Source organism: Molossus molossus, unplaced genomic scaffold (assembly GCF_014108415.1).
Source record: "Molossus molossus isolate mMolMol1 unplaced genomic scaffold, mMolMol1.p scaffold_m16_p_12, whole genome shotgun sequence".
NCBI lineage: Eukaryota > Metazoa > Chordata > Mammalia > Chiroptera > Molossidae > Molossus > Molossus molossus.
In genome coordinates, this window is record NW_023425347.1 from 16,648,382 (window position 1) to 16,674,262 (window position 25,881).

General features: G+C 48.2%; 1 protein-coding gene across 1 annotated transcript in view; it reads right to left on the reverse strand.

The window, feature by feature from the left end:
• ABCA4 (ATP binding cassette subfamily A member 4) overlaps positions 1 to 25,881 on the reverse strand; it is a 129,402-nt gene that overhangs the window by 57,169 nt on the left and 46,352 nt on the right. The window contains exons 12-16 of the mRNA XM_036255448.1: positions 10,841 to 11,046; positions 10,048 to 10,224; positions 7,661 to 7,883; positions 4,230 to 4,451; positions 2,242 to 2,446 (exon numbers count right to left, since the gene is read on the reverse strand). Of these exons, the coding sequence (XP_036111341.1) occupies positions 2,242 to 2,446; positions 4,230 to 4,451; positions 7,661 to 7,883; positions 10,048 to 10,224; positions 10,841 to 11,046 (1,033 nt within the window). The remainder of the gene's footprint in view (positions 1 to 2,241; positions 2,447 to 4,229; positions 4,452 to 7,660; positions 7,884 to 10,047; positions 10,225 to 10,840; positions 11,047 to 25,881) is intronic.

A 25,881-nucleotide genomic window follows, 5' to 3' on the forward strand; every position in this document is an offset into this window, starting at 1 on the left:
GGTTGTGTTCTTTGTTATGGAGCTGTTACTAAGTAGACCACTTTCCTGAGTTCTAGCGAGTTGTTCCAGGGGGATATTGAACCAAGAGTTGGGGTCGCGAGAACTCCCGAGTCTGCAGTCCGCTGGGTGAAGGGGTGGTAGCCTGGCACGGTGGTTCAGCTGGCATCTGGAGGGAGGGCAGTCTCGTGGGGCTGAACCTGTGGGGTCTGCACTGGTTCTGGGGAGTTCCTATCAGAACTGAATTGTTGAACTTCCAGTTAATATTGGAGAATTGCTTGGTGTCAGAAAAATAACACATTTGCTATCAGAAAGAAAGACACCAGAGTCCTCAGAATCGTGCCTTGTTTGGAAATAGAGTCACTGCAGGTGTAATTAGTTGAGATTAAGTCACACTAGAGTAGGGTGGGCCCCTAATCCAATATGACTGGTGTCCTTATAAGAGGAGGACCTTGTGAGGATAGACAGACACAGAGAGAAGGACACGTGAAGGGGGAGGATCTGAGCGATGCATCTGCAGTCCCAGGGACGCCCGAGATTGCTGAGAAACGACCAGAAGCTGGCAAGAGGCGAGGTGGGGTTCTTCCCACACAGGTTTCAGGAGGAGCATGGCCTTGCCAACACCTTGACGTGGACTTCTGGCTCCAGCACTGTGAGATGATACATTTCTGTTGTCTTCAGCTTCCCGGTTCGTGGCACTTTGTTATGACAGCCTGGAAATTCATGTAGTCACAGAGCTAGGATCCAAACCCAGGCCTCCTGACTCAGCCTCGTGCTCTTTTTTCCTATTCCAGGCTTGCTGCCTACATATTTCTTCCAGCAAATGCTGCCGCGGGACATCTGACAGCTGTCAGTACGTCCTCTGCCAGGGGCCAGGCCCAGGCCCTCCCTGCCAGCCCCCGGCCACAGCTCCCAGAGCCAGCACCGGTGCCGCAGCACAGGGTGGCTGTGGTTGACTTGGAGACCACCCAAATGGAGGTGTGGCTCTGCTGGCTACCAAGGAAGATTCATCTGAAGGGAAATCTGATTTCTACAAAGCAAATACAAAAGTGTGCAAACATCCAGTTTGATTCAGGAGCTGAGTCTCCATGATGCAGATTAGTACCCAAAGTAGGGTACTGTTGTAAGCACTGAAACGGTAACACTGAACAAAACAGACTATGGACCTGTTCTCATGGGCCCTGTTCTCTACTGGGAGAGATTAATACACAAACACATAAAGAAATACCCCGTCAGATGGTGATTTTTAAAACAAAATAGGGCCCGGCCGGTGTGGCTCAGTGGTTGAGCATCAACCCATGCACCAAGAGGTCGCCAGTTAAATTCTCAGTCAGGAGACAGGCCCAGGTTATGGGCCTGATCCCAGTGGGGGGCGTGCAAGAGAGAATCAATGTTCTTGCTCATCAGTGTCTCTATCTCTCTCTCTCTCTCCCTTCCTCTCTCTCTAAAATCAATTAAGAAAAATTATTTTTGAAAAAATTTTAAAAACAAAGTAGGATGAGGGGACATTGGCATTAAAAGATGATTTCTAACATAGGAGGAGATATTTAGATAGCTTCAGTCTGGAAAGATCCCAGTGATAAGATGACATGTGAACAGAGACCCGAACAAAGTGAGGGAGCAAGCTTGCAGACATGAGTGTGCATGTGTGTGTGCATGTGCGCACGCACGTGCGTTGTGTGGAAACGTGCTCCAGGCAGTGAGAACAGCAGATGCAAAGGTCCTGAGGAGGACATGAACACAGTATATTGAAGAACTACCAGTAAGGAGGCTGGTGTTGCTGCAACAGAGAGACACGGGGTGACAGGAGATGAGGAACATAGACGGAGGCCCATAGCAAAGCACCTTGCAGGCCAGGGTAGGGACATTGGATTTCACTCTGAACAAGAGGAAAAGCCACTGGAAGGACTCAGACGAAAGGTTGCCACTGTCGGACCTGGAGTCTGAAAGGATCTCTGAAACCGGTGGGCAGAACAGACTGGTAGGGGTGGTACTAGGAGGAGGCCTGGACCGGAAAGCTGGTGCAGAGGGGGTGACAAGGGCTCAGATTGGGGATCTATTTCCAACTTGCAGCCGACAGCATTCACTTGAGGGTTTTTGACGCCTGAATTTCAGTTTCAAATGCTGGTTCTGAGACCCCAAATGGAAAGAGCTTAGAAAGGATGAACTTTAAACTAGATAAAAGGGGGGGCCTAGGGATCTGAAAGACCCCATTACTTCTACCCTATGAAGAGGAAACCTTACCTGGAAATACCTGATCAAGGTACCAGGCAAGCAAGCCATACAGAGCAGCGTCGAGAAGCATCATCTTCATGGACATCAGGAAACTGAATTCGTCCCCTTCCATGGGACTGTTCCCGATACTGCTCCACTGCAGCCCCAGGCCCTGCTCCTCAAAGCGAACCAGGTACTCGGTGCCAAAGCCAAAGGCCACAGGCGACAGCAGGCTCTGCAGTGGGCAAAGTGGGCACGCAGGTGAGCAACCCAACAGTGCCCAGATGCTCACAAGGTAGGGAGGCAGGCCAAAAGAGGGTCCTCATTCTGTTCCTAGGTAAAGCCACCCCAGGGAGGGGTTGAGGCTGTCTTCCCACCTTCCCACAGGGCAAGAATTCCAGGAATGCCTCTCAGGTCTCAGAGACCCCTGCCTCCCACCCACGGGCCACCTCTCACCTGTTCAATGGAACACAGTTGTGTAATGGGAGAGACAAACACAACACAGCGTAACACACCAAAAGGCAGAAGGTCCTCACGTTCTCCTACCTACCTTTCCCCCTTCTTTATACCTCGTTGTTAAGATTACGCGTTTTTTGGTAGCACAAAGAAACTAACTTGAGCTGCTTGGTGCCAATCCCCTTAGACGGGTCCACGGTCATCAGGCTAGGGGGCCACACCGGGGATGGTGTCCTGACCTCTGAGGTCTGTCAGAGCCCAGAAATGCCTCAGATAACATCAACTATCTCAACTTTTCCCATCTCCAGACTGGGGACACTCTCTTTTTAGGTTCCCCGTGGAGAGTACTAGTCCGCTGAATAGGCAGGGTGGAGAGAAGGGTGTCTGCAGAGGAAGTCCCCAGCCAGGTCCTCACCGTGGCCCTGACTTGACCAACAGCACGTCAGCAGAGAGACGGGCTAATCCCATTTCCTCCACTCAGAGGCCTCCCCATAGCTGGAGGACTACGTCTCTACAAAAGGAAGGGATTCTTTAGCTCTGTGTTCACAAAAATCGTTTTAAAAATCTCAGCCCTGCCGTGACCCACACAGTTGCAAGAACTAGCGCTTCCTGAGGATCCACACACCCACGAATCTAGCTGTGGCCTCGAAATACCGACCATCTAACCAGGGTGCCCAGATGGATCGGCGCGGCTCCCAGGCAGAGTCTGGAGGGTTTCTTGTCACTAGTCCATTGTGATCATTATAGAAAATTGGGTGCTATAAATAGCAGCAATTAGTTTTTTATTTAACATGGGAAATAAAAGGCAGATGCCCTGGCAACTCTGGAGCCAAATAAGTTTGAATTGCGAGAGTACTTGGACCGGAGATCTTTCCCCAACGAGAAGCAGGTGGCCGTGGTTTCTCGACTGCACCACAGAGAGCTGTGGCGGGGAGATTCTCGAGGGCAAGGAAAACTACACCCGACACCCAGAAGCTCCCTAGCATCATTAATGAGGGGGAAATAGCCTATTTGAAAACAAATAAAGAATAAGACGGGGGTGTTTGGGAACTAAGAACGAAGAGGTCCCTCAGACAACCAGAAGTCCAGTGTCAGGAGACCTCTCCTGGCCTGCGGGTCTGGACTGGCTCATATCTGCGCCCCTGTCCCTGTGCAGCCAGGGAGCATGATAAGGACATCTGGAGAGCTGCCCCAACTGAAGTTCCTTTGGCGAGAAACAAAACTTTAATCCATGGAAACATCTCTCTGGACATAACACTTAGGGGTGGGCAAGCTCCTTCCTTCTGAATTGTGTCAAACGCCTGGAAAAGAAAACGGACTGAACCGGGCCTGGCTGTTTTCCTCTTGGGGCCACACAGAGGACCCTGAGCTGAACTGGGCTTCAGTTCCTCCCCAGGGCGGGCTCATCCAGGGGCTTGGTGAGGAGGCGGTGTCAGGCCACGCCCACCCCACCCAGGCCACGCCCACCCCACTTCAGCCTCGCTGCGTCCCTCTGAGCCAATAGGCAAAGTGGATCCCTGCAAAGGGCGGGACTGCGGCGCGAGGCGTCCTGCGGGCCTCACCAGGGCCATCTTCAGGCGGGCCGTCATCCGGTCCTGCCAGGCGAAGCAGAGCAGGTGAGGCAGGTAGAGGGTGAAGTAGACGACACCACTGCAGGCTGCTGCCAGGCTGGCTCTGGAGAAGAAGGCGCTGAGCAGGAAGCACTGCATGATGGTAGCGGTGGAGAAAGCCAGCAGGAACAGGAAGAGGATGAAGGGGTCGCTGTAATGCAGGATCCTTCCATGCTGAAACCAGAGACACCCTCGCGTCAGTGATTTCCCCCGGGAGTCAGGGGCACTGTCCCTGGCAAGGGGTGACCTCTGTGCAGTGCCTTGCACCCCAGAGGGATCTCTCCCACCAGCCTGTTGTTGGTGCCTAAATGTCCACACTTAGGTCTGATCATATTGAGTTCCTTAAATTCTACAAATGCCATTTCCCCAGGAGGACAACACTTTGTCAGTACCAACTAATCGTTATGTTAATCAAGTGACTCCTTGGTGGGGTTAGCAGAGGAGGAAGCCCTGCACAGGGCCTTGTGGAGGATGAGCAGTTCTGGGATATGCTGAGCAGATGAGGAACAAAAGGGGGAGATGGAATTAACAGGCGAACTCATTGTACAGCATATAAAGGCAGCAATGGGTTCCTGCTAAAAAAAATAAAAATTAAAAACAAAAAGAGGGAGATGGGAGACCACCAACAAGCTTTTACATTTGGCCTGGGGCCTGGCCCACTGACTAAGTCATTTGTGCTTGTATTCTGAGATTGGCCACTCACATAGGTGAACATATTAGTAATTCATCCATATCACTTGGAAGCAGATTACTACCTCCCCATCCGTAATATCATACATTTCATAGAATCCGTGAGTAACACTCAGTGTCTTTCACATGAACTAATGATTCAATCACTTTGGCTGTGTAGAAAACAGGTCCAAACTAGCTCTTTTTAATAAATGAGCTGCTGCCAAATTATATTATAGAATAAATTTAAATGTTCAAATGAATCCGGCCTTCCTGGTTCTCCTTTGCTGTGGCATCCGATGAGGATTTTCACCTTTGCACGTAACTCCAAATACATATAGGTCGCCCTGTTCTTGGGAACATAAAGATACAAACAAGGTTCATCTCCTGAACTGGTTCTGATTCATTGTTAGTGGTGCCCGGCAGCACTGGGCTCCTCTCAGGGGAACAGAGAAACCAACTAGCAAGATCCATCATGAGCATTTGAGAGTTGAGTAGAACAAATGTGCTATGTATCTGCTGTTGCTACCATTTCTCTTCCATTCATGCTCTCATGCCTGCTGGGCTTTGGTAGAACAGATTTTTTTAAAATAGAAGAAAACAAATGGCAAAGAGAGGTGGAAGACAGCCGTGTTTTACTATAACCAAACTTTGAGGAAATCCAAATAGAGTCAAGATTAGGACTCAGAGCTCCCTGTTTTGTTTCGAAGAGGTCTCCATGCCACCCTGGAAAGCTCACTCCTTTTCTTGAATCTCCTTAATCACAGACAATGCACTAAAAGCAACTCCACAGCCAAACCTGTGGCTTTTGGCTGGAAGCATTTTAAAATGGTTGTTGCTAACCTCAGAAGAATGACATCCATTTCTTAACTCAAAGCAAAGTCCTACAAACTTCTAGGGCTATATAACTGCTCACTGATTTAAGACAGAGATGAAATTCACTTAGCCAACCCAATAATTTCATTGGCCTTGGCTTGCTCTAAGGACCACTTTTCTTTTTTGTTCTTAGTAGCTTGAATAACAAGTGAACCATCCCATTGTACCAGCTTCCAGCTTCTTTCCTGCTAAGCTGAGCTGGGAAGGAAGGACAAGGGAAAGATGGGAGCATCATTAAAAGGAAAATCCTATTTGTTGTAGAAAGCTCTGTTTCTGCCATTACTAGAACAATGTTCTGGTTCCCTCGGGGCTAAAACAGTATCTCTTTGTGAACATTCTTTACCTCGCATCCCGAAAGCTTTGAGGTTCCAGTGCTCATGCCTAGAAGGCAGATCTCAATGTCACATCTCAGCAACAAGTGTCCTGGCCATTGCACAATGTCAGGCAGGTTGATGCATTTTGTGCAAGTCAAATGCGTACGCATCTTGACTCCTTTAGTTCTGAGGACATAGATGTCTTGGTAGTGGGGAAAGTAGCAGACTATTGGTTGGGAAGGAACAAGGGAACCCCTAGAGGAAGACAAGGTGCTCAGCTTCTCCCCTCACTTCTGGGGAGCTCTGAAACCCTTTGCATATTTAAAGCCACATCTGGGTTAGGCCATGTTGAGTAGTATGACCTCTACATCAGCATTGGTTTGGATAGTGCTCTAGCACAGGGTTTGGCTAAGGCCACAGCTCACTGGATCTCAGTATAACACTAAAATCCAAACCCCTCAGACCTAGTACATTTTACTGCAAAGAGGAGGGGCAGTTTAAATGGATATGTGTTGGTTGGACAGGATATTTAATGGAACATTCCTGAAACAGGTAGGCACCAGGTATGGTCCAGTATGGATGGCATACACTTAATCAGAGGCTGTGGGTCAACACACGTTGCCTAGTGCAAAGGGTCACTGACTGTGGTGATGGTAAAGAGGAAGAACAAGCTTGGTGACACTGTATCAGGATCTTGCAAAGCCTGAAATCTAAACCTTATATCAAATCTCATCAAATAAATATAAAAAACTACCTAAATTTATGTCCCTATCTTTTAACAAGTACAAAAAATTATCTACTGTGGAGAAACTAAAAATGAAGGACAGCAGAGTGAAATAATATGAAATAACTGTGAAATAATGAAATGGTGTTTTGTTTCCAGGTCTAGCTTGTGAGGGAGCTGCAAATTTGCAGAGGATGAACCTGTGCATGTTGTCTGAGGCTATAAAAATTCCTATCACTAAGAAAAGAGAGCTTCCAAATTCCATCCTTTGAAATAGAGACATCTTAAAGATTCTGCAGGCAGCAGAATGTTCTCTGATCAAGCCATGCATAGTGATACCACGAAGATACTTAATAAACAGTCCAGGTTTATTAATACACTGAAAAGGCTCTTGACATTCTCAACCAGCTGGTGGTTGGGACCGTAATCCTAAGAAAACACTCCTTGTCTTAATTTCTTCAGTATTTGGAAAGAGACAACCCTTTGCACATAGAATCACCCTGTACTGGGCCCTGCTAATAGCAGCTTCTCCTGACAGTCCATGGACAGGGGCTGATCTATGTAGACTGTGGCTCCCTGGGCAGGAAGTGGGAGCAGGGAAGATGCTATGATACCAGTGACTTCTTGGGTGAGACTTTGTCTTTCTGAACGTCTTCTACCTTGGCTGAAATGGCCGAGCAGTTGCATGTCGTGCTATCCTTGGTGGCTAGATGACTAATCTAGGCACAAGTTCATTAACAGGAGGAAAGGCAGGAGAACAAACTATTCAAGGTATTCTGGGCCTTCTCCATCTACCTTACCATGATGAATACTGTCAGGAGGAAGGTGCTCATCGACATGATAGAGAAGCTGTCCAGGAACCAGGCACACCAGATCACTGTGTTGGAGACACCTTGATTCTTCAAGGTCTCTTTCAGTCTCAGCTCCTTCTCCAGGACGATGCTCTTCACCGTCATGGAAACAGAATAGATCCAGGCCAGCACCATGAAGATAGGGAAGCAGCGGTTCAGGATGATCATAAACCTAAAGCAAGAGGAGAGAAGCAGAATAGAATTCCCTATACCTGGTAGAGGCGGAGTAAATATTTGTGGAATTAATGTGTTGAGAGCAAAGCCCTGGTGAAGGGAAAGGCAGGGAAATCTCCAGTGGGCTTGAATCTTTTCATACTTTTCCCTGAAAGATTACTGTTTCTCTAAAGCAAGATGGTAGCTTTTTGGTTGGCCCAGACGAATGCTCTATAAGTAAAATGTGTAAATAAAATCATACTATGTATGTTACACAGTTTATGCCTATTTGTAAGATCTTGTAGGATGTGGCACGTGACTGGAGTAGACAGATATATATTAACTGACACTGTAGTGTCTAAGAATGTGGACCACAAAGAGAACTGGTGGTGGTGAGATCAATACTTGGGCTCCCCAAGCAGGTAGTACTATCTGCCCTGGAGGATCAAACCCCATATATGTAGGAAGAGGCACAAAATAACTAATCAGTGTGGCACTTTCAGAAGACTATCAATAATAAATCAATCAGTGATCCAATAGCCTTGTACCTGTGGAGTAAATCTATGGATATCCATTCCAGCAAGCAGGGTAGATTTGATCATCTAGAATTACTTCTTTGTGAACTTTACACATGTTTTCCCTATGCTTGATATGTTAGTAAATCCCTTGGAATTATTATCTATTGAAAACTGTTGGGTGGCCTGGCTGGTTGCTCAGTGGTTAGAGCATCTGCCTGCAGACCAAAGGGTCTCATGGTTGATTCCAGTCAAGGGCATGTACCTGGGTTGCAGTTCAATCCCCAGCTCTGGTTGGGGTAGTGTGGGAGGCAGCCAATCAATGTGTCTCTCGTACATCAGTGTTTTTTTCTCTCCCCACCTCTCTCCCTTCCGCTCTATCTAAAAATCAGTGGAAAAATTTCCTTGGGTGAGGATTAACCAAAAAAATAAAAAGAAAGAAAGAAAGAAAGAAAACTGTTGGGTGTCACAGGAAGGGCCCAGTTACAGCGTGAGAGGTTTCAGTCAAGATGGCCCTAGGGAGAGATTTATGAATTCATAAAGCCTGCACTTCTGGTCCCTGCCACCAGAGGGCTCTCACACATCAAATGGCCAGAATCCTTACTGTCTCCTCACTGTCTACCCCACTTCTGTGCCAGCCACTCTCATTCTGATCCTAAAAGTGGAACTTGGACTTTTGCCCCTGGCTCCACTTTCCATCTCTGATTATTGTCCAAACCCAAACTGACTACAGAATGGCCACTGTTATCTTTTTAGTCTTCTGTAGAACCGAGGAAGGAGAATGGATTGGATGAGGATGTTGAAAGAGGGTTTCCTGTGCCCATACTGGGCTTTATTTTACCATCTTGCCAGCTGGCAATTCGACTCTTCCCTCCTTCAGGTTGTGTGTGTTTCTCTCCTCCCTGAATCCCGCAGACACTCATGTATACTACGGTGAACTTCCTAGATTTTTCTAGGAGTTGAATCCCTAAGTCAACTGTAGGTGTCTGGCTCTATCCTGGGAGCATTTCTGCCCCCACCCACCATAGTAAATGAGCCCTCCCAGCCCCCCTCTACCTCTCTGTGCCTCTCTTTCCCATCCCCCAAATGCACATTCAGAAAACACTAGGTTACTTGCTAAGCTTGTTACTGGCCAACAACTGTACAGGCCCGGGAATGGGGGTGGGCAGGCAGGGAGGACCTGAGCTCATCCAACACATTCTTCCACCTTTTCACTGGGCACACATCGTGGGAATGTTAATGAGGGAAGGAGCTGCATTATTCCGAGGCTCCTAGGAACCAGACCTACTTGCAATGCAGAGTTCTCATTTGTTGATTTGGCAATCATTGGGCAAACACTGACCAGAACCCTTCCACATACCAAACATACTCTGTAGTGGAAATTTTGAAAGCCGCCATCCCCTCCCCCAGCCTCACTTCCCTTGATTTAATTTTCACCTTCCCTTTTGCACCCACAACACCAACTCCTTTCTCCCTGCCACTTCATTGCCCATCTGTTCCTGCCAGGAGCCTGGGAGAGGCCCACTCCTCAGTCAGAGCTCCATTCTCTCCAAGCTGGCCCCAGTCCCCCAGTTTCGCTCCAAAGAGACTGAAGTCTGGGGAGCACCCCATTCCACCCAGCAACCCAATTAACTTGTCCAAGAGTGGGGCCGGGAGCCTCCCACTCACGAGTCGTCCACGAAGCATGGGTACGGCATCTGCTGGAGGTAAACTCCCACCGGAACCTCAGCCTGGGTCTGAGTGCGCGTGATCCCCTGCTCAATCATGTCCTGCAGATAGGCAAACCCGCCCCAGATGTACCGGAGATCTTCCACGGGATCGGCTCTGGGACCGGAATCCCAGTACCTGCGAAGAACCGGAGGGAGGCGTGAGGCTGGGAAGGCAATGGGCAGCTCGCACACACCCCACAAGTACACAGTGACTCGGAACTCACTCTCCTGAAGCCTTCCCCTGGGTCCTTTCCGAGCTACACAATTCTGTTTTCTAGTTCTCACTTTGAATGTCAGTTCTGACCATAAGCCACACGTCTCTTGTCATTGCTTTCATTCAAGGACTCTGCTTTGAGCTTTACAGAATCTCTTCTTTTCTCTCACTTAATTGTATTGATTTAGAAACTGAGTCTAGTCTCAATCCCTTACTGTGTACCAAACATGATTTCTCAGTGACTTTGAAGAAACCCCATTTGCAGAATCTTTATAGGAAGATACTTCCGTCCCTAGAAGTTTCTATCTCCAAGTTGCATGGAAGCCAGCCAGGGAGAAGGGCTGAGCTGAAGGTATGGAGACAGGACAACTGAGCTCTCCTGGTCCCACCAACGGTTTAGTTCAGTTCTTTGATACCAAAGTGTTCTTCTGCCTTTCCAAGTGACTCTCCTGTCCTAGGAAGAGATGGGTGGCCCCTCTCCTTGCCTCTTATATCCCTGGGGATGCTTATGGCCTTCTCAGATGGCCTGAAACATCACCTGTCTTTGATCTTATTGGTTTTCTCCACCACATCTATGTCCATCCGGATCTTGTACTTCACGTGGGGTGGTAGGGAGCTGGTCCAGGGGTACATGTCAGGAAACACCACACCAGCCCAGAACCTGTTTTCCTCCAGCAGAGCCAGGGCTCGTTGTGTGAGCTGAATTTCATCATCGTAGCTTTCAAACTTGTCCAGGTCCAAGCACTACAGATCATCACAAAGGTTGGGACAGTGTGAGGAACACCAACGGCAAAGACTCCGTTGCCATAAAGGGCAGAGGATAAGAGCGGTCGCCCCAGGAGGGTGGGTCAGGCCCAAGGGAATCTATAAACTTACTGTTTGCATAACTCTGGAGTCTGGTGTCAATTTTTCAGTGTGTCTAGATTCGGGGGTGAAAGGGGGCTAGGAAATGCTGACTGGCTCTAAACCCTGCAGACTCAGTGAGGTCTGTCTTCTCCGGCTCTCCAAGGCTGTCCAAATATGCAAGTTGTCAAAATGACAACGCTCACCGCTCTCACTCCCCAGCATGGGCGTCGGGGGAGTGGGGTCACAGTGAATACAGGCTGCTTTGAAGATCAGAAAGCCTGCCGATAACAGAGTTTTAAAGACAGAAACAGCCAACCTTCCTGCCTCTCTGCAAACAGGCGAGGGCGGCCAGCTGAGGGAGAACAAGGAGGAAGAAAGGCTAACAGAGCCAGAACGAGTCAGAGAGCCATTTCCAAGCGGTTGTACCACAGGTAATGCTGGTAAAGGAGGAATTTCCTAATATATCTTTTTTTCTCCCCCTGGAATAGAAAATAATCGTTACCCACAGAAGAGCGAAACTAAGAATTTCTTTTCATTTAAATATTAGGGGTTATTTATAAATTTGTTGAAGTACTTGGATCTGTTTTTTTTTTTCCTTAACTGTCTTGGTTCCTGCAATCCACTAGGGTTACTGTGTGGATGTTTGTTTCTTAGAATGTAACTCACAAGAGGTCAGATGGCCTTGTCTTGATTAATTTGTTCACCGACTACTTACTCAGAGCCTGCAATGTGCCAGAGCCTGCCTGGCTCCAGGCATACAAGGAGGAAAGATAAAATCTCTTCCCGAAGGAAACTCAAGACCTAATGAGGGAGAGGGCTGGAGCAAAGCCGCAATCAGAATACGGAATGATCGGGTTCTGATGGAGGCAAGCCCAGCGCAGTCTGGGACCTGGGGAGGCCTACGCTAAACCCACCCGGAGCGCTCCCGGAGGGCTGCCTGGAGAAAGAGGCTCCTGAGTAGGATGAAGATGGGCAGGAATTCGCCCACGGGAGGAACGCAGGAGAAAGGTGGAGGCAGGCCCAGGGAACCGCACATGGGATGTCTGCAGAGCTGCAAGAACAGAGCAGTGGCCCCGTCCTCGGCTGTGCCTTAGAGCCACTGGGGAGCTTTGAAAAGATACCCATGCCCGATTGGTGTGGCTCAGTGGTTGAGCGTCGACCCATGCACCAAAAGGTCGCTGGTTCGATTCCTGGTCAGGGCACATGCCCAGGCTGTGGCCCAAATCCCCAGTGGGGGGCACGCAGGAGGTGGCCAATCAGTGTTCTCTTTCATCAATGTCCCTATCTCTCTCTTCCTCTCTCTCTAAAATCAATAAAGAAAAAAATATTTAAAAAAGAAAGGCCCTGGCCGGTTTGGCTCAGCGGTTAGAGCATCCGCCTGCGGTCCTGAGAGACCCGGGTTCGGTTCCCGCTAAGGGCACGTACCTCGGTTGCAGTTTGTCCCCGGCCCTGGTTGGTCGTGCGGGTGGCAGCCACTCGATGTGTCCCTTTCACATCGATGTTTCCCTCTCTCTCTCTTCCTCTCTCTCCCTCTCACTCTATCTGTACAAAAAATGGAAAAATGTCCTCGGATGAGGATTAAAAAGAAAAAAAAAAAAGAAAGTATACCACACTCAGGCCACACTCCAAACAATGACATCAGAGTCTCAAGAGGCAGGGCCTGGGCACCAGCATTCTGCCGGACACTCCCGGGCAATTCCAATGTGCACTGAATTGTGTAGGTGAAGAGAAATGAGCACTGGGAAGGGAGGTGAGAGCTGAGCACTGGGAAGGTGGGTGGGGACCAGATCGGTTGCTTTGCTAGACTCTGTCATGTGACCAACTAACGGAGAGGTTTCCTGGGACAGGAGGCTTTCTGTGCTAAAACCAGGAGAATTCTGCGCAATCCCTTTATAAGAATGCCCCAAGGGGTTATTGCAGGGTTTCAAGCTGGGGCATGACCTGTAGGATCAGATCATGGTTCCAAAGGATCACTGGTGGGGCAAAGTGGTTAGAAGGCTGGTGACGTCAGGCAGACGTAAAGGACAAGCGCACTCTCACTGTTACCTGGGATCCGCATTTCACTGAAGAGAAACTGAACTTGGGAGGCCTGCCAGGGGTCAGACAGCTGGAATCTGGCAGGCGGTCCCCTCCCCCATCAGGAGCCGCAGGCACTGCTGGGTCCCAGGCCTCCGCTGCCCACACTGTCTTGTAAGGTAGGAGCCCGTTGTTATTTATCCTCGCTCTGTAGCCCAGGCAACACAGGCTCGAAGAGGCTGAGGAACTTCCCCAAAGTGGTAGAGCAGGTATCAAATTCCAGTTCAGTTGCTCCCACAACAATTACCAGGAGAAATGAAGAAGTGAGAAAGGAGCACGAACCCTAAGAACCTAACCAGACACCAAGCGCCTGCTGTGCTGGTAAGAAACAGGCAAACCCAACGCCTTCTCCAAAGACCCCTCACTGCTGAAGGCCCCCAGCGTGCTAGAGGGTGAACCAGAACAGACGCTCACCGAGGAGCTGGATTGGAACAAGGTGTTGCAATCCAGCCCTCCTCAGGCCTTCTGAACCAGATGGCCCGCCCCAGACTCCACATCCTGGGAGCTGGTCCCCTGTAATGTTCTCAGTCTTCCAGATAAAAAGGAAGAAAACAAAGGAAGCTATTAGTTTTCCAGCTGATATAGGAAAGAGAAATACGGTGCATGAGAAAATCTAGCAGCAAAGGCTTCACGGACACCGCAATAAGAAGATAGTTCTTTTAAAATGAAATGGAATTGGCATTTCTGTAATACCAGTAAATGTAGGCACACATCATAGAATTAAGGGAAATGAAATCTTTCTTTAGTCGGCCATTCTTTTGCAAATAGGCATTGCCCAGCCTAACACTGGCCAGTCCTTAAGTGAGATGAAGGACTTAAATACCTCATGACGCTAAAGGTCCTCAGTGAACGTTACATTTTTTCTAGGTAGAATTAACACAGGGTTTGCTACTTTATGCTTTGAGGGGTGAGAGGGGGAAAACCAATATGTAGACTTGCACCCCAGTCCAAGACCAGGCTCCCAGTGTTTATCAGGACTTCACACCATGGTGATGGGGACAGAGCACTGGCTGTTTGCCTGCTGCTGAGGCAAGGAGGCATCAAGCAAAACTGCTAGAGTATATACATTTGACACCTGGCTGGTGTGGCTCAGTGGTTGAGCATCGACCCATGCACCAAGAGGTCGCCAGTTTGATTCCCAGTCAGGGCACATGCCCAGGTTGTGGGCCAAATCCCCAGTGGGGGCGTGCAGGAGGCGGCCAATCGATGTTCTCTCTCATTGATGTTTCTGTCTTTCTCTCCTTCTCCCTTTCCCTCTCTCTAAATATCAATAAAGGAAAAAAAATAGAGTATATACATTTTAATTTAATCCTCTTTTAGGGAGACCTTGACATGCTACAAAAATGAATAATGAAATAACCTCATTTTAAAAATCAGTTTGGCACATTTAGGCCTGCATACATAGACTTTTAGAATCAAAATTAGAGTGAATCTGCAAATAAATTTCTAAAATAAAAACGATATTTTGGGAGAAGGACTTTTTCTTTGTAGTTTCTTTTAGCTGTTCACACACACACACACACACACACACACACGATGTTCTACCAGCTCACTCACAGCATTACAGGATGTTTGGACAGAAGGAGTTGTAGAAACCTTGTGGTCTAATGTCCTTGCTTTACCTGTGAGGAAACTGGCATGGGGGGGCAGGTGAGGGGCAAAAGGCCTTCCCCAAGGTCAATATAGGTCAGAAGCAGAATCTGAATCCATGTCTCCAAGCGTTGAGCCTGAGGCTGGTGCGTTCCCACGTGATGCTCTGAGAGTAGACAAAGCCCCACCCACAAAGCTGGGGCCACATAATTCCCGAACCAGAGGCTCTCTGCCCCAGAGCAGTGCTGTCCAGTAGAACCTTCTTGGATGTGGAAGTGTTCTGTATCGATGCCCTGCCCCACATGGTAGCCGGTAACCACACCTGGCCATGGAGCCCTTGGTATGTGGTCAGTGCATCTGAGGTCCTGAATGTTTTACTTTAATTATTTGAAATTTAAAAAGCTGCATGGTTACTGCACAGGACAACACAGCTCTAGAAGCAGGGAGATTTCTGAGGTCTGGGCCGCGTCTTAGTCCCTGGAATAGCATGTTCTCATGAAAGGGACTCAATGAGCGTTTGAACTGAACTGAACTGAACTGAATGCTGTGAGAAATAAAACTTGACTACTGTGTGTTTTGAACGTAAACCCGTACTCCCCAAATTTACAATATAAACTAGAAAAAAAATCAGTAAAAGTGATTTTTTGCTATGATGCTAATGAGAGCTCAACTCTCACTGAAGCAACCTCCCCCCCAAACCAAAACAACAACAATGAAAAAGAAATGCATGTTCATAATGTAACTTTCCCAGCTGGCTGGCCCCTTCTCTTTGAACTCCCCTTTCATGTCTTAAAGGGAAATTTATATGGGAATAAGCGGCTGATGTTTTCAGCAACATTGTCGAGTCCTGCAGTGACGTGGGCTCCATCCTGGCTGTTTCATCAGGCAGCTGATTCAGTCACGTTCCCTGCTGTGTCCCCCCTCCTCCCCCCCAGATTGTTCCCCTGATACTCTCTGGAAAAACAAAACTTAAAAGGTTTGCAAAAACTCATTTCTACCCTGAACAACATCTGACCCGTTTTCAAAGTTGGACTAATCTTCCTCGTCTCGGAAAGGGGTGTCGCGGTGTTTAAGACATGAACGCCCCGAAGGCCGTCCCCGCACGGACTCTGCTGTTTCCTACCTGTGGGGCCTGTTTCTCTCTCTAGAACTGAGATATGTCCTATCTCACAACTGGGCTCTAAGGATCACATGGCCGGGTGGGAAGGGCCAGCCAGTGCCGCCTGGTGAGAATAAAAGCTGCTGCTTACTGAAGGCTCACCACGTGCTCCAAATGGTCCAAGGGCTCTGCTCGCATTCATTGAATCCACACCACTGCCGTCGGAAGTCAGCTACACGTCTCCCTCCAGACCCAGTGAGGAGACACAGTGAGCTCCGGCGAACATGCTCTGGGTAGAGCTAGTTCACCACAAAGTTAACTGCATACTTAAACTGCCTCAATAAATGCCATTTTTATTGCGGGTTTTGCAAAATATCTTGAAAGTCAACAGAGTGTAGTGGCGTTTTAAGTTCATGCCAGGTTACCTTTCATTCACGACAGCTGTTTGTCGGGGGAGAAAGGCAGTTATATTCTTTAAATACTATGTCTGGGCACACACCCATCCTGAACTGATTGATGGCACCTCCTCTGGTTAGAACAGTGCTTTGGACAGAAGCCAAAGCCCCACACCCCACCTGCTCCCTGGGGGAGGGGTGGGTCCTAGCCCCGGGTGTTCTCTGGCTGCTCACGGGGCCGTTAGGTAAAAGTCAGACAATTCTACCCAGAGGAAAGTCTGAGAGCTCAGCTAGAACGTCATTCTCACCAAATCTTCCTGAGGTCAAGGCCGACTAACTGGGAAACTGCTTTGGACATTACTCTGGGTGGTCCTCTGAGGTATAATTCACGATGTACTTTAGAATTCTTATGTGGCAGCCACTTGCCTCATTTCCTGCAGTACTTGCCCTGATACCTGAAGTTAACGTCTTGGCTAAGAAACCTGTGTATTCATGTGAGCTTGTGCACGAGGGTACTGGGGAGGCGAAGAGGAGCGACTAAGCCCTAAGCCAGGGTCATTGATTTTGACTTACATATTTGATCTGGTCTGATTAACTTATAAGTCAAAACATAGTAGGTTCTAATGAGACCGAGGCCATGGAGCCTATCTATAAAAGCTATTTGGGTCCGGCTGACATGGCTCAGTGGTTGAGCGTCGACCCATGCACCAAGAGGTCGCTGGTTTGATTCCCGGTCAGGGCACGTGCCCAGGTTGTGGGCCAGATCCCCAGTGGGGGGCATGCAGGAGGCGGCCAGTCGATGTTCTCTCTCATTGATGTTTCTATCTCTCTCTCCCTCTCCCTTCCTCTCTCTCTCTAAAATCAATAAAAGGGGGGGGAAAGCTATTTGGCTCTACACAGAAAGAAACCGGGCAATCATGGATGTTAGGGAGGGATGGAGATAGAACAAGAACTGGCGAGTGGAACCCTATAATGCCCTAAGATGGCCAAAGGCAGTAGACTAAGAAAAGGAGTCTCCTTGTTCCCTTCAATTCTCAACTGCTGTAGCAAAACCCAGGTGGCGGGGCCACCATCATTTGAAGTCCACACCAGTCCTACAATTCCTGGTGGGCTGTTTTGCTGACAGTCACCAGGAAGCAGGTTCATCCCGGCGGAAGAGGCTGGAGCGCTCCAGGGCCGGCAGCTGTGCTGCAGCCTCCAGAGTGCGGTCATCTGTTTGCACAGCTAAATCAAACACCGCCGGGGAGGAGGGGCCGCGGTAGCAGCGGGCTTCCCTCTTCAGCTGTGACCTCTCCGACTCGAATCCAAACACATTAAGTAACAGATAAATTAAATGATTTATTAAATGGGAGACGTCGTCCAGTGGAAGCAAAGAAAGAAGGAAAATCTTCTTGCTTGAACTTGATCATCAAAGGGGACTGGTACCCTGTGCTGACATATTTTGACAAATACACCCAGGACCTCTGAGGGTGAGTCTTCGGGGATCAGGGCGGCACTGCACCCCCACTTAGAGGTTCTATGATCCTGCCTGTTCCATCTTTAATTTCCAAACTCAGGCTGAGCACGAAGCGGCGGGGAGATGCCGATGGAGGCCCCAAGTGGCCCTGCTGGTGTTAATGCAGACACCTGGGGTTCCTTTTGAAAAATGCCAGTGGATGTGGGCAAACCTCCCAGAATGAATTTCCTGGCAGAGCTAGACTGTAACCCTTCAGATTCATTTCCCACCACATGGAAAAAGCCACCGGCCGAACCGCTCTGGGCTGTGCGAGGGTTGGGATGGTGGAGGCCCGAGGCGGCGCAGTGACCGGGACCGGCACGTCGGCCGTGAGCGGACATCTGAAGCGGTCAGCCTCGGAGCGCGAGGAAGTGCTCCACGGGAAAACAAAGGGACAGGAAATGCACAGCTACTTAAAAATGTCTGTTTCTAAAATAAATAAATACAGTACTGAAACAAATAAAAAGGCCGAGCTGGAGCACGAAGCCTCACACTGGGCCAGAGCCGCCGGGCCACGTGTGCTGTCCAGTGGGGTCCGAGGGCACAGTGCGGGGCCTGGCTGACAGCCGCCCGGACTGGAGCTGCCGAAGCTTCACGTTTAACCGTCCAACCGCTCTGGGGCTGGGGGCTGCTATTTTTTAAATATTTAATAGCCCTGGCTGGTTTGGCTCAGCGGTTAGAGCGTGGGCCTGTGGTCCAGAGAGACCCCGGTTCAGTTCCCGCTAAGGGCACGTACCTCGGTTGCAGTTTGTCCCCGGCCCGGGTTGGGGTCGTGTGGGTGGCAACCCGTCGATGTGTCTCTCTCATCAATGTTTCTCTCTCTCTCTTCCTCCCTCTCTCCCTCCCGCTCTATCTGAAGATAAATGCAAAATGTCCTCGGGCGAGGATAAAAATTTTTATATGTATTTAACAGTCAGTAGAGCCGGTCACTGACCAATCGGAGCACATTCTGGTTCACCCACCTGGGTGAGCACCACGGACTGCAGTCCTGGTTTCACCCTCATTTTTCAGGAACTGAGACAGCGATGTTGCCCAAACTCACAGATCCCACAGATAAGTGCCAGAGATGACGTCCTAGCAGCACAGGCAGAAGCTGCTCACGAGCCAGGCCAGCTGACCTCTAGTCCATCTCCAGACATGCCCACTGCCCACCCTCGCCCCTGACCACAGCCACACCCCCACCCTCACTACCTGCTTCTCGTGAACTTGTCGCAGGTTCGCACCTCTGCACTTTGCTAATGCTTTTCCTTCTGCCTGCGATGGTCTCTCTGCTTTGCTTAGCCAGCAAATTCCATCCTTAAGGCCCAGCACTAGGTGTATTTTCAGTTTTAATTTGAGGTTTATGGGTGTCTCCTTTATCTGCTGCAGCTCCACTAAAGTAAGTTAAGAAATCAAAGATAAACAAGACAGTTTGGAACCTTAAGGGGTTTGGGTTGATGGAGGTGGGAAGGAATATGAAGAAATCATTTTCTTTTTTTTTATCCTCACCGGAGGACACTTTTCCATATTTTTGTTCAGATAGAGTGGGAGGGAGAGAGAAAGAAAAAAACATCAACGTGAAAGGGACACATCGAGTGGTTGTCACCCGTACGACCAACCAGGGCTGGGGACAAACTGCAACCAAGATATGTGCCCTTAGCAGGAACCAAACCCAGGTCTCTCTGGACCACAGACCGACGCTCTAACCGCTGAGCCAAACCATCCAGGGCAAAGAAGAAATCATTTTCAAGGGCTACAGTGAAGGGGATATGGTGTGTAGAGGACCTGAAGGGGGCGAGGGGGGGAGATGGGGAGGGGTCAGCCAGCCAGCACGCCAGCCATCTGATAGTGTCAAGAGTCGTGAAGGGGCCAGGCCGTTACAGCGATGAGGGGCCTGAGGAGCTTCAGGCGGGACCGCCACAGCTAACCCGAGGTTTCAGGAAGATCACGCTGGAGGCAGTGCAGGAACTGAACGGAAGGAGAGAGAGACTGGAGGCCCTAGACCCCAGGAGAGATGGTACAGGCCCCTGTAAACAGAGGCCATATGTAGAAAGGGAGAGAAGAAGGGATTTCAGAGATAACTTGGAGGAAGAAATGACCATCCTTGGAAGATCTGTGACATTTTGAAATGGATTTGTGTATCCTGTTTCTACTCTGTCAGACTGAATTATTGTCCTAGCCATCCTCTGAGATACCACGGCTATGGTGTTATCTGATAACATGTTTACCAGAGCTTCTAGGGGTCAGGGATGGATTGTATTTATTCAGATGTAGGCAGTTCAGCACATGAATGACTGAATGAGCTCAAGTCTTTTTGGTTTTCTGCTATAAATCTGGTCATTTTCAAGTAGGAAAAAACCCAATCAGAATAGTGTCTGTTATCTTCAGAATTATAAAGTAACTGGTGCCGTCATCTGACTCATTATATAATTTATCCAAACAATTCTTACTGAGCCCCCCACTAATGTGCCCCTCATAGTATAAGAGAATGAACATCCTAATGAACATCCTAATGAACATCCAGACAGGTCTGGATTAGAATTCTGGATCCCTGCTTATCTGCTGTGGCACGTTAGGCATGTCAGCTTTTAATTCTATAAAATGGCAAGAGTCATGCTGCTGGGAGGTTAGGAGTGCTGCATGAGATGACATAGTAAAGTGCCCCACATAGTGGGTGGCTCACAGCAGGCTCAAGGACAAGTCCCTTCCCTCCACCCATGACCTCAGCCACCCCCCGCCACCCATTTCTCCTTCCTCAGCCCAGTTCTATGTTTCTGAGACGCAGATGAAGCATAAAACGAGGTCATTGCCTATGAGTTGCTTATGATCCAGTTCCGGGGTCCTGAAATAATATTGCTCTCATGGTCTAGGCTTCTGTATCCTTCCTACCTCTCCTCCAACTTCTCCTAGCCTCCGGAAGCACCCTGGGGGTCAATGGATCAACAGAAGAAAGCGACAGGCTGCAAATATCTATACATTTGACTCTAAGGTACATTGCATGATGAGTAGCTTTATGTTCCTAACCCTATTTTTCTCAGGCTAACCTGAAAAACACAGTGCTGCACACATTCTGGTCGGGGGGGTGGACTATGACCAAGAGCGTGCAAGGTACAGAGGAAAAGTAGTCCAAAAAGTCCCGCTGCTGAGAATTCATTAACAAGACAACCACTGTGTAGATAATAAAGAGTTATGCACATGTATTAACTGTGTTGACAGCAGAGGAAAAGGGGGTTACTGAATCCATGTTTCTTTTAAGACTCGGGGAAAGGGAGTTATGACTGGTTAAAGCACAGTTTCAGGCCTTCATCAGAGATACTTTCATATTAAAGTTTGGCTGAATTCAGCTTCCTGAGGTGAAATTCAAGATCTGAAATTCAAATATACTATGAAATTAAAATACACTGTGAACTCTAAATAGTATTCCATCTGTGCCTGGCTTAACTTTTCCCCAAACAAAGAAACCCAAGGGGAGGGCTGTGTATATTTGTTTTAACTAAAAGGTAATCAGAGGAATAAGTTATTAATTGTTCTAACTGTGCTTTTCTTCAGAAGAAAAATATATGTGAATAATGTACTACTTTCCTACTGGGTCACTGTTGTACCCTTTCTGCCAAAAATACAGTTGAAGAGCAAAATTTAATAAAATAACAATTCAGTCTTTCATGAAAAATAAAAAAATGTGACTGTTCAGGTGTACACATGATAGTGTATGAGATGTACCTATATAGGACACACTTGCCCTCACTCTCCTTAGGTGTGAAGAACAGGGTGACCAGAAAGCCCATGGAAATGAATCTGCCACATGCTAGAAATGTGAGACTCCCCAAATGTCACCATCACCCCTTTCCCAAGTCCACTGCCCACCTACTGACCAGGAGGTTTGCCTGTCATCAATGTTGTTTAATGTTCACCCAAGGATATGTTTACTGATTTGAGAGAGAGAGGAAGGGAGAAGAGAGAGAAACATTGATGTAAGAGAGAAGCATCAATCAGTTGCCTCCCATATGCACCCTGACTGGGGGATTGAACCTGCAACCCAGCGATGTGTCCTAACTGGGAATCCAACCGCAACCTTTGGGTGTATGGGATGATGCTCCAACCAACTGAGCCACTGGACTAGGGCTCATTAATTTCTGTTTCCCCCCACTGAATGCAGGACATCAGGGGAAAGACAAAACCTGGTCACAGAATGAATGGGGTTGTAGAAACCCTCACTGAGGAGACGCTTCGAGGACCAGAAAAGTGCAGGAGCTGCTGGACCATCATCCACAGAAGTGCCCAGAGCCATCCTGCTGGGCCCTCGGGGATGGTCTGACATTCCTGACTCGAAGCCAGTTCACTAAGGTTAATATGAAGAATAGCTTCACAGTTCCTGGCTAATGTTTACACAGAGTTGGGAATCTGAGAAAAAGGAACATTCCTTACTTGGTCTGTGGTTCAGGGGTAGACATGCATGTGGTTCATAATGAGAGCAGCCATGCATCACACATTTCCACTACGCCCCCGCCCACCCCCATTTCATCCCCACAGCACCTGTAAAGGACGAATCCTACCCCACCTAAGGGGGGAGGAACTCGAGGGCGGGGAATTCGCACTCGTGCCTAACGAATCAATGGCGTCAGTGTGCCGGGTGCTCTGCACACCTCTCATTTTTCAATGACAACCCAGTAAGGTCCGTTGTATGGCCCTCGGAACTTGACTGGTAAGAGAATTAAGCCAGAAGGTAAAGTGACTTCTTAGAGTGACTCAGCTCATCAGAGGCAGAGATCCAGGCCCATTTGTCCTCACCGGGTGGGTGAGAAGTTTCCACATGCAGTAGCCTAACATCGCATGCGAGTGACCCAGCAAGGTGGCTCCTGGGGAACCGGACACACTCCAGGACATCGGATGGGATGTCCAGGAACTAAGACCTCACCCTGAGCAGACAGGAAGGGGATTTAGCCTTTCTATTAGTTGAAGAGGAAAACCTATTGAATCACTTCTTTTTCCATTAATGACAAAAGGCTTAAGGGTCTTTGCCCTTAGTTCTTGGAACTTCTGTTGTTAATGGTCACATCTAATAGACATCATTTTCATTTTAAAAAGTATTCTTTTGCTTAATTTTCCTTAAGGGATGATGATGATGATGATGATTGGAATAGGCAGGGAAGTAAGCTTGGAGGCTGGGCTAGGAACTCCTCCAAGCTCTTCAGCACAGGCCGAATTACCGACACAGCACAGGTCAAGCTGCACACCGTGGACAAGCACACGTCTGCGGTCCTGGAGAGACCCTTGGCGCCATCAAGGGGGGCGGCATCACGCCTGTCTGCCATGGAGCAGTCTTCAGAATGACAGCGGGGAGTCGCCGAGGCTCCCCCAGACTTCCCCAAACACAAGAACAGCAGCAGGAACATCCAGGACTGATCGCAGTGGTCGGTTTCTTCCTCACTGCACATGTCCTCTCCTACTTTCTCCTTTCAGTTCTTTCCCACCCCCTTGCTTTCCTCCTCCCTCCCCTACAGGCAGGCAGATCGGCTGAGCTTCTGCCACCATCGAAACCCCTCCTAGGACGCCCTGGGGGAGGCCACTGACCTGTGGCCCCCTGGCATTTACCTAGGAGCAGTCAGTAGGCTGCTCAGGAAGGGTTGGTAGTTGAGGCTGGATGTAATTAGCGGTTTGTAATACCTAGAGGGGGGTCAGGCGGGGCTCAGTGACTGGGACTGGTTTCACTAATGTCACTTTCCTCCTCCTAAGCAATATTTTTTGTTTGTTTGTATTTTGTTTAAAAGTTAATATTTATTAAGTGCTTACTATATGCCAGGAACTATTTCAAGTGGTTGGCATGAATTGACGCAATTCTCATAACACGACTCTTCAGTAAGAACTCCCAATATCCCCATTTTACAGATGGAAAAACTGAGGCACAACTAGCAGGAATTTAAACCCAGGCAGTGTGGCTCCAGAGACTGAATTCTTAACTATTTAAGCAATTAATATATATAAAGTATCTGTTGCATGTCTGGTGCTACATTAAGTACAAGCTACACAGAAAAAAATAATCCTTCAAGAAAACAAGACCGTTATGTCACCTTGTAAATGTCAAGTCAAACAAAAGACAGGACGTATTCTTCATTAGGGCCCCTCGTGGCTCTCTGAGCAGCACCGTGGCTCGGCTGTCACAAGAACAAGCGCCTTTGAAAGGCGGTAAACATGAGACGAGAAGAAAGGGGTTGATCCATTTCCTTAGGAAGATAGTTGTGATGGGAAAGCACCAGCTGGTTCAATATTAAAAATATTGAGAACTCAAGGAAATGAAATCGCAGCTGATGGTCTCAAGGGTCGTGTTTCATAAAATTTTCTCCATGGTCACAAAACAGCAGATCATGATTGAAGCTCATGTTGGTGTCAAGACAACCACTGGTTATTTGCTTTGTCTATTCTGTGTTGGTTTTACTAAAAAATGCAACCATCAGATTTGGAAGAGCTCTTATGCTCAGCACAACAGGTCCACCAAATCCAGGAGGAAATGGTGGACATCATGACCTGAGAGATGCAGGAAAGTGACTTAACAGAAGGGGTCAATAAATTGATTCCAAATTGTACTGAAAAAGACACAGAAAAGGATTGTCAGTCTATTCATCCACTCCAGCATGTCTTTGTTACAAGAGTAAAAATGCTGAGGAAGCCCAAGTTTGAAATGGAAAAATTCACGGAGCTTCATGGTGAAGGTAGCAGTTCTGGAAAAACGAATGGGGATGATATAGGTGCTAAAGTTGAATGAGATGGTGGATATGAGCCCCCAGTCCAAGAATCTGTTTAAAATTCAAAGTTTTATTGGGGAAAAATGAGCAATCCTTTTTTTTAAGTATCCTTGCCCTGGCCAGGTAGTACAGTTGGTTAGAGCATTGTCCCCATATACCAGGGTTGCAGGCTCAATCCCCATCAGGGCTCCTACAAGGAGCAGCCAATGAATGCATAAATAAGTGGATCAATAAATCACTCTCTATCTATCTATCTATCTATCTATCTATCTAAAGATCAATAAATAAAAATTTAAAAAACAATAAGACAAGTTATTTTAAAACATAAATAAATAAATGTTAAAGGTCTTCTTTAACTACTGATAGTACCTCACCAAAACACTGTGAAAAGCACTGAGCTCCACTCTGTAAGAATAAAGAAATAGAGCCCCTCTCTTCCATTCATGCCCCCGTTAAGAGTTCTGCCTATACTGTAACCACAGTGGTAGATGGTGGTGGGCATAGCTGGTGGAGGCACCATGAGACAAGGGCAATGTCAACTGAGTAATTATACAAGGGGATTTGAAGGCCTCGCCAATGTAACAGGTGTGCAAATATACAGCCTACCAGGCTCGTCCCTGGAAATTCTGAGTCGGTTGATCTGAGTTGGTGCCCAGGAATCTGTTTTGTAAAAAGCGCCCAAGGGCCCTGTCCAGGTGGCTCAGTTGGTTGGAGCATCATTCCATACACTGATAAGGCTGTGGGTTTTATTCCCAGTCATGGCACATTACCTAGGTTGCAGGTTTGGTCTTCAGTTGGGGCACAAACAGGAGGCAAACCATCAATGTTTCTCTCTCACATTGATGTTTCTCCCCCCCTCCCCTTTCCCTTCTCTCTCTCTAAAAAGAATCAATAAACATATCCTCTGGTGAGGATTAAAAATAAATAAATAAACAAATAGCATCCAAGGTCATTTTTGCCTTCAGGCAGGTTAGGAACTTTGTAATGACCTGACGTTTGGTGCCTGTTCTGAACGGCCCCCGAGGGAGTCTGTGCTGCCCCTTCCAGGGCTCTAGACTCTAGAGTCCAGAGGGATGGTCCCACACTCAGGACATTCTGGTGGCACTAGGGGCAGCAGGGAGTCCTCGAGAGCACTGTGGTGACAGGCAGGTTTTTTCTCACTATTTAGTTATCCTCAGGAACTAGGAGTCTGGGGAGGGGGCCTGCTCTTAGCTGCCCTTAGCTGCCTTTAGCTGCCCTTACCTTAATTCCCTCTCCTACTGCTCAGAGCATCTTCTGCCTTCTAATGGTTCCAGATGACACGAACAAGGCCCAGATCTGGCCCTGATCTGGCCCACTGGCAGGTGTGATAAGCCCTTA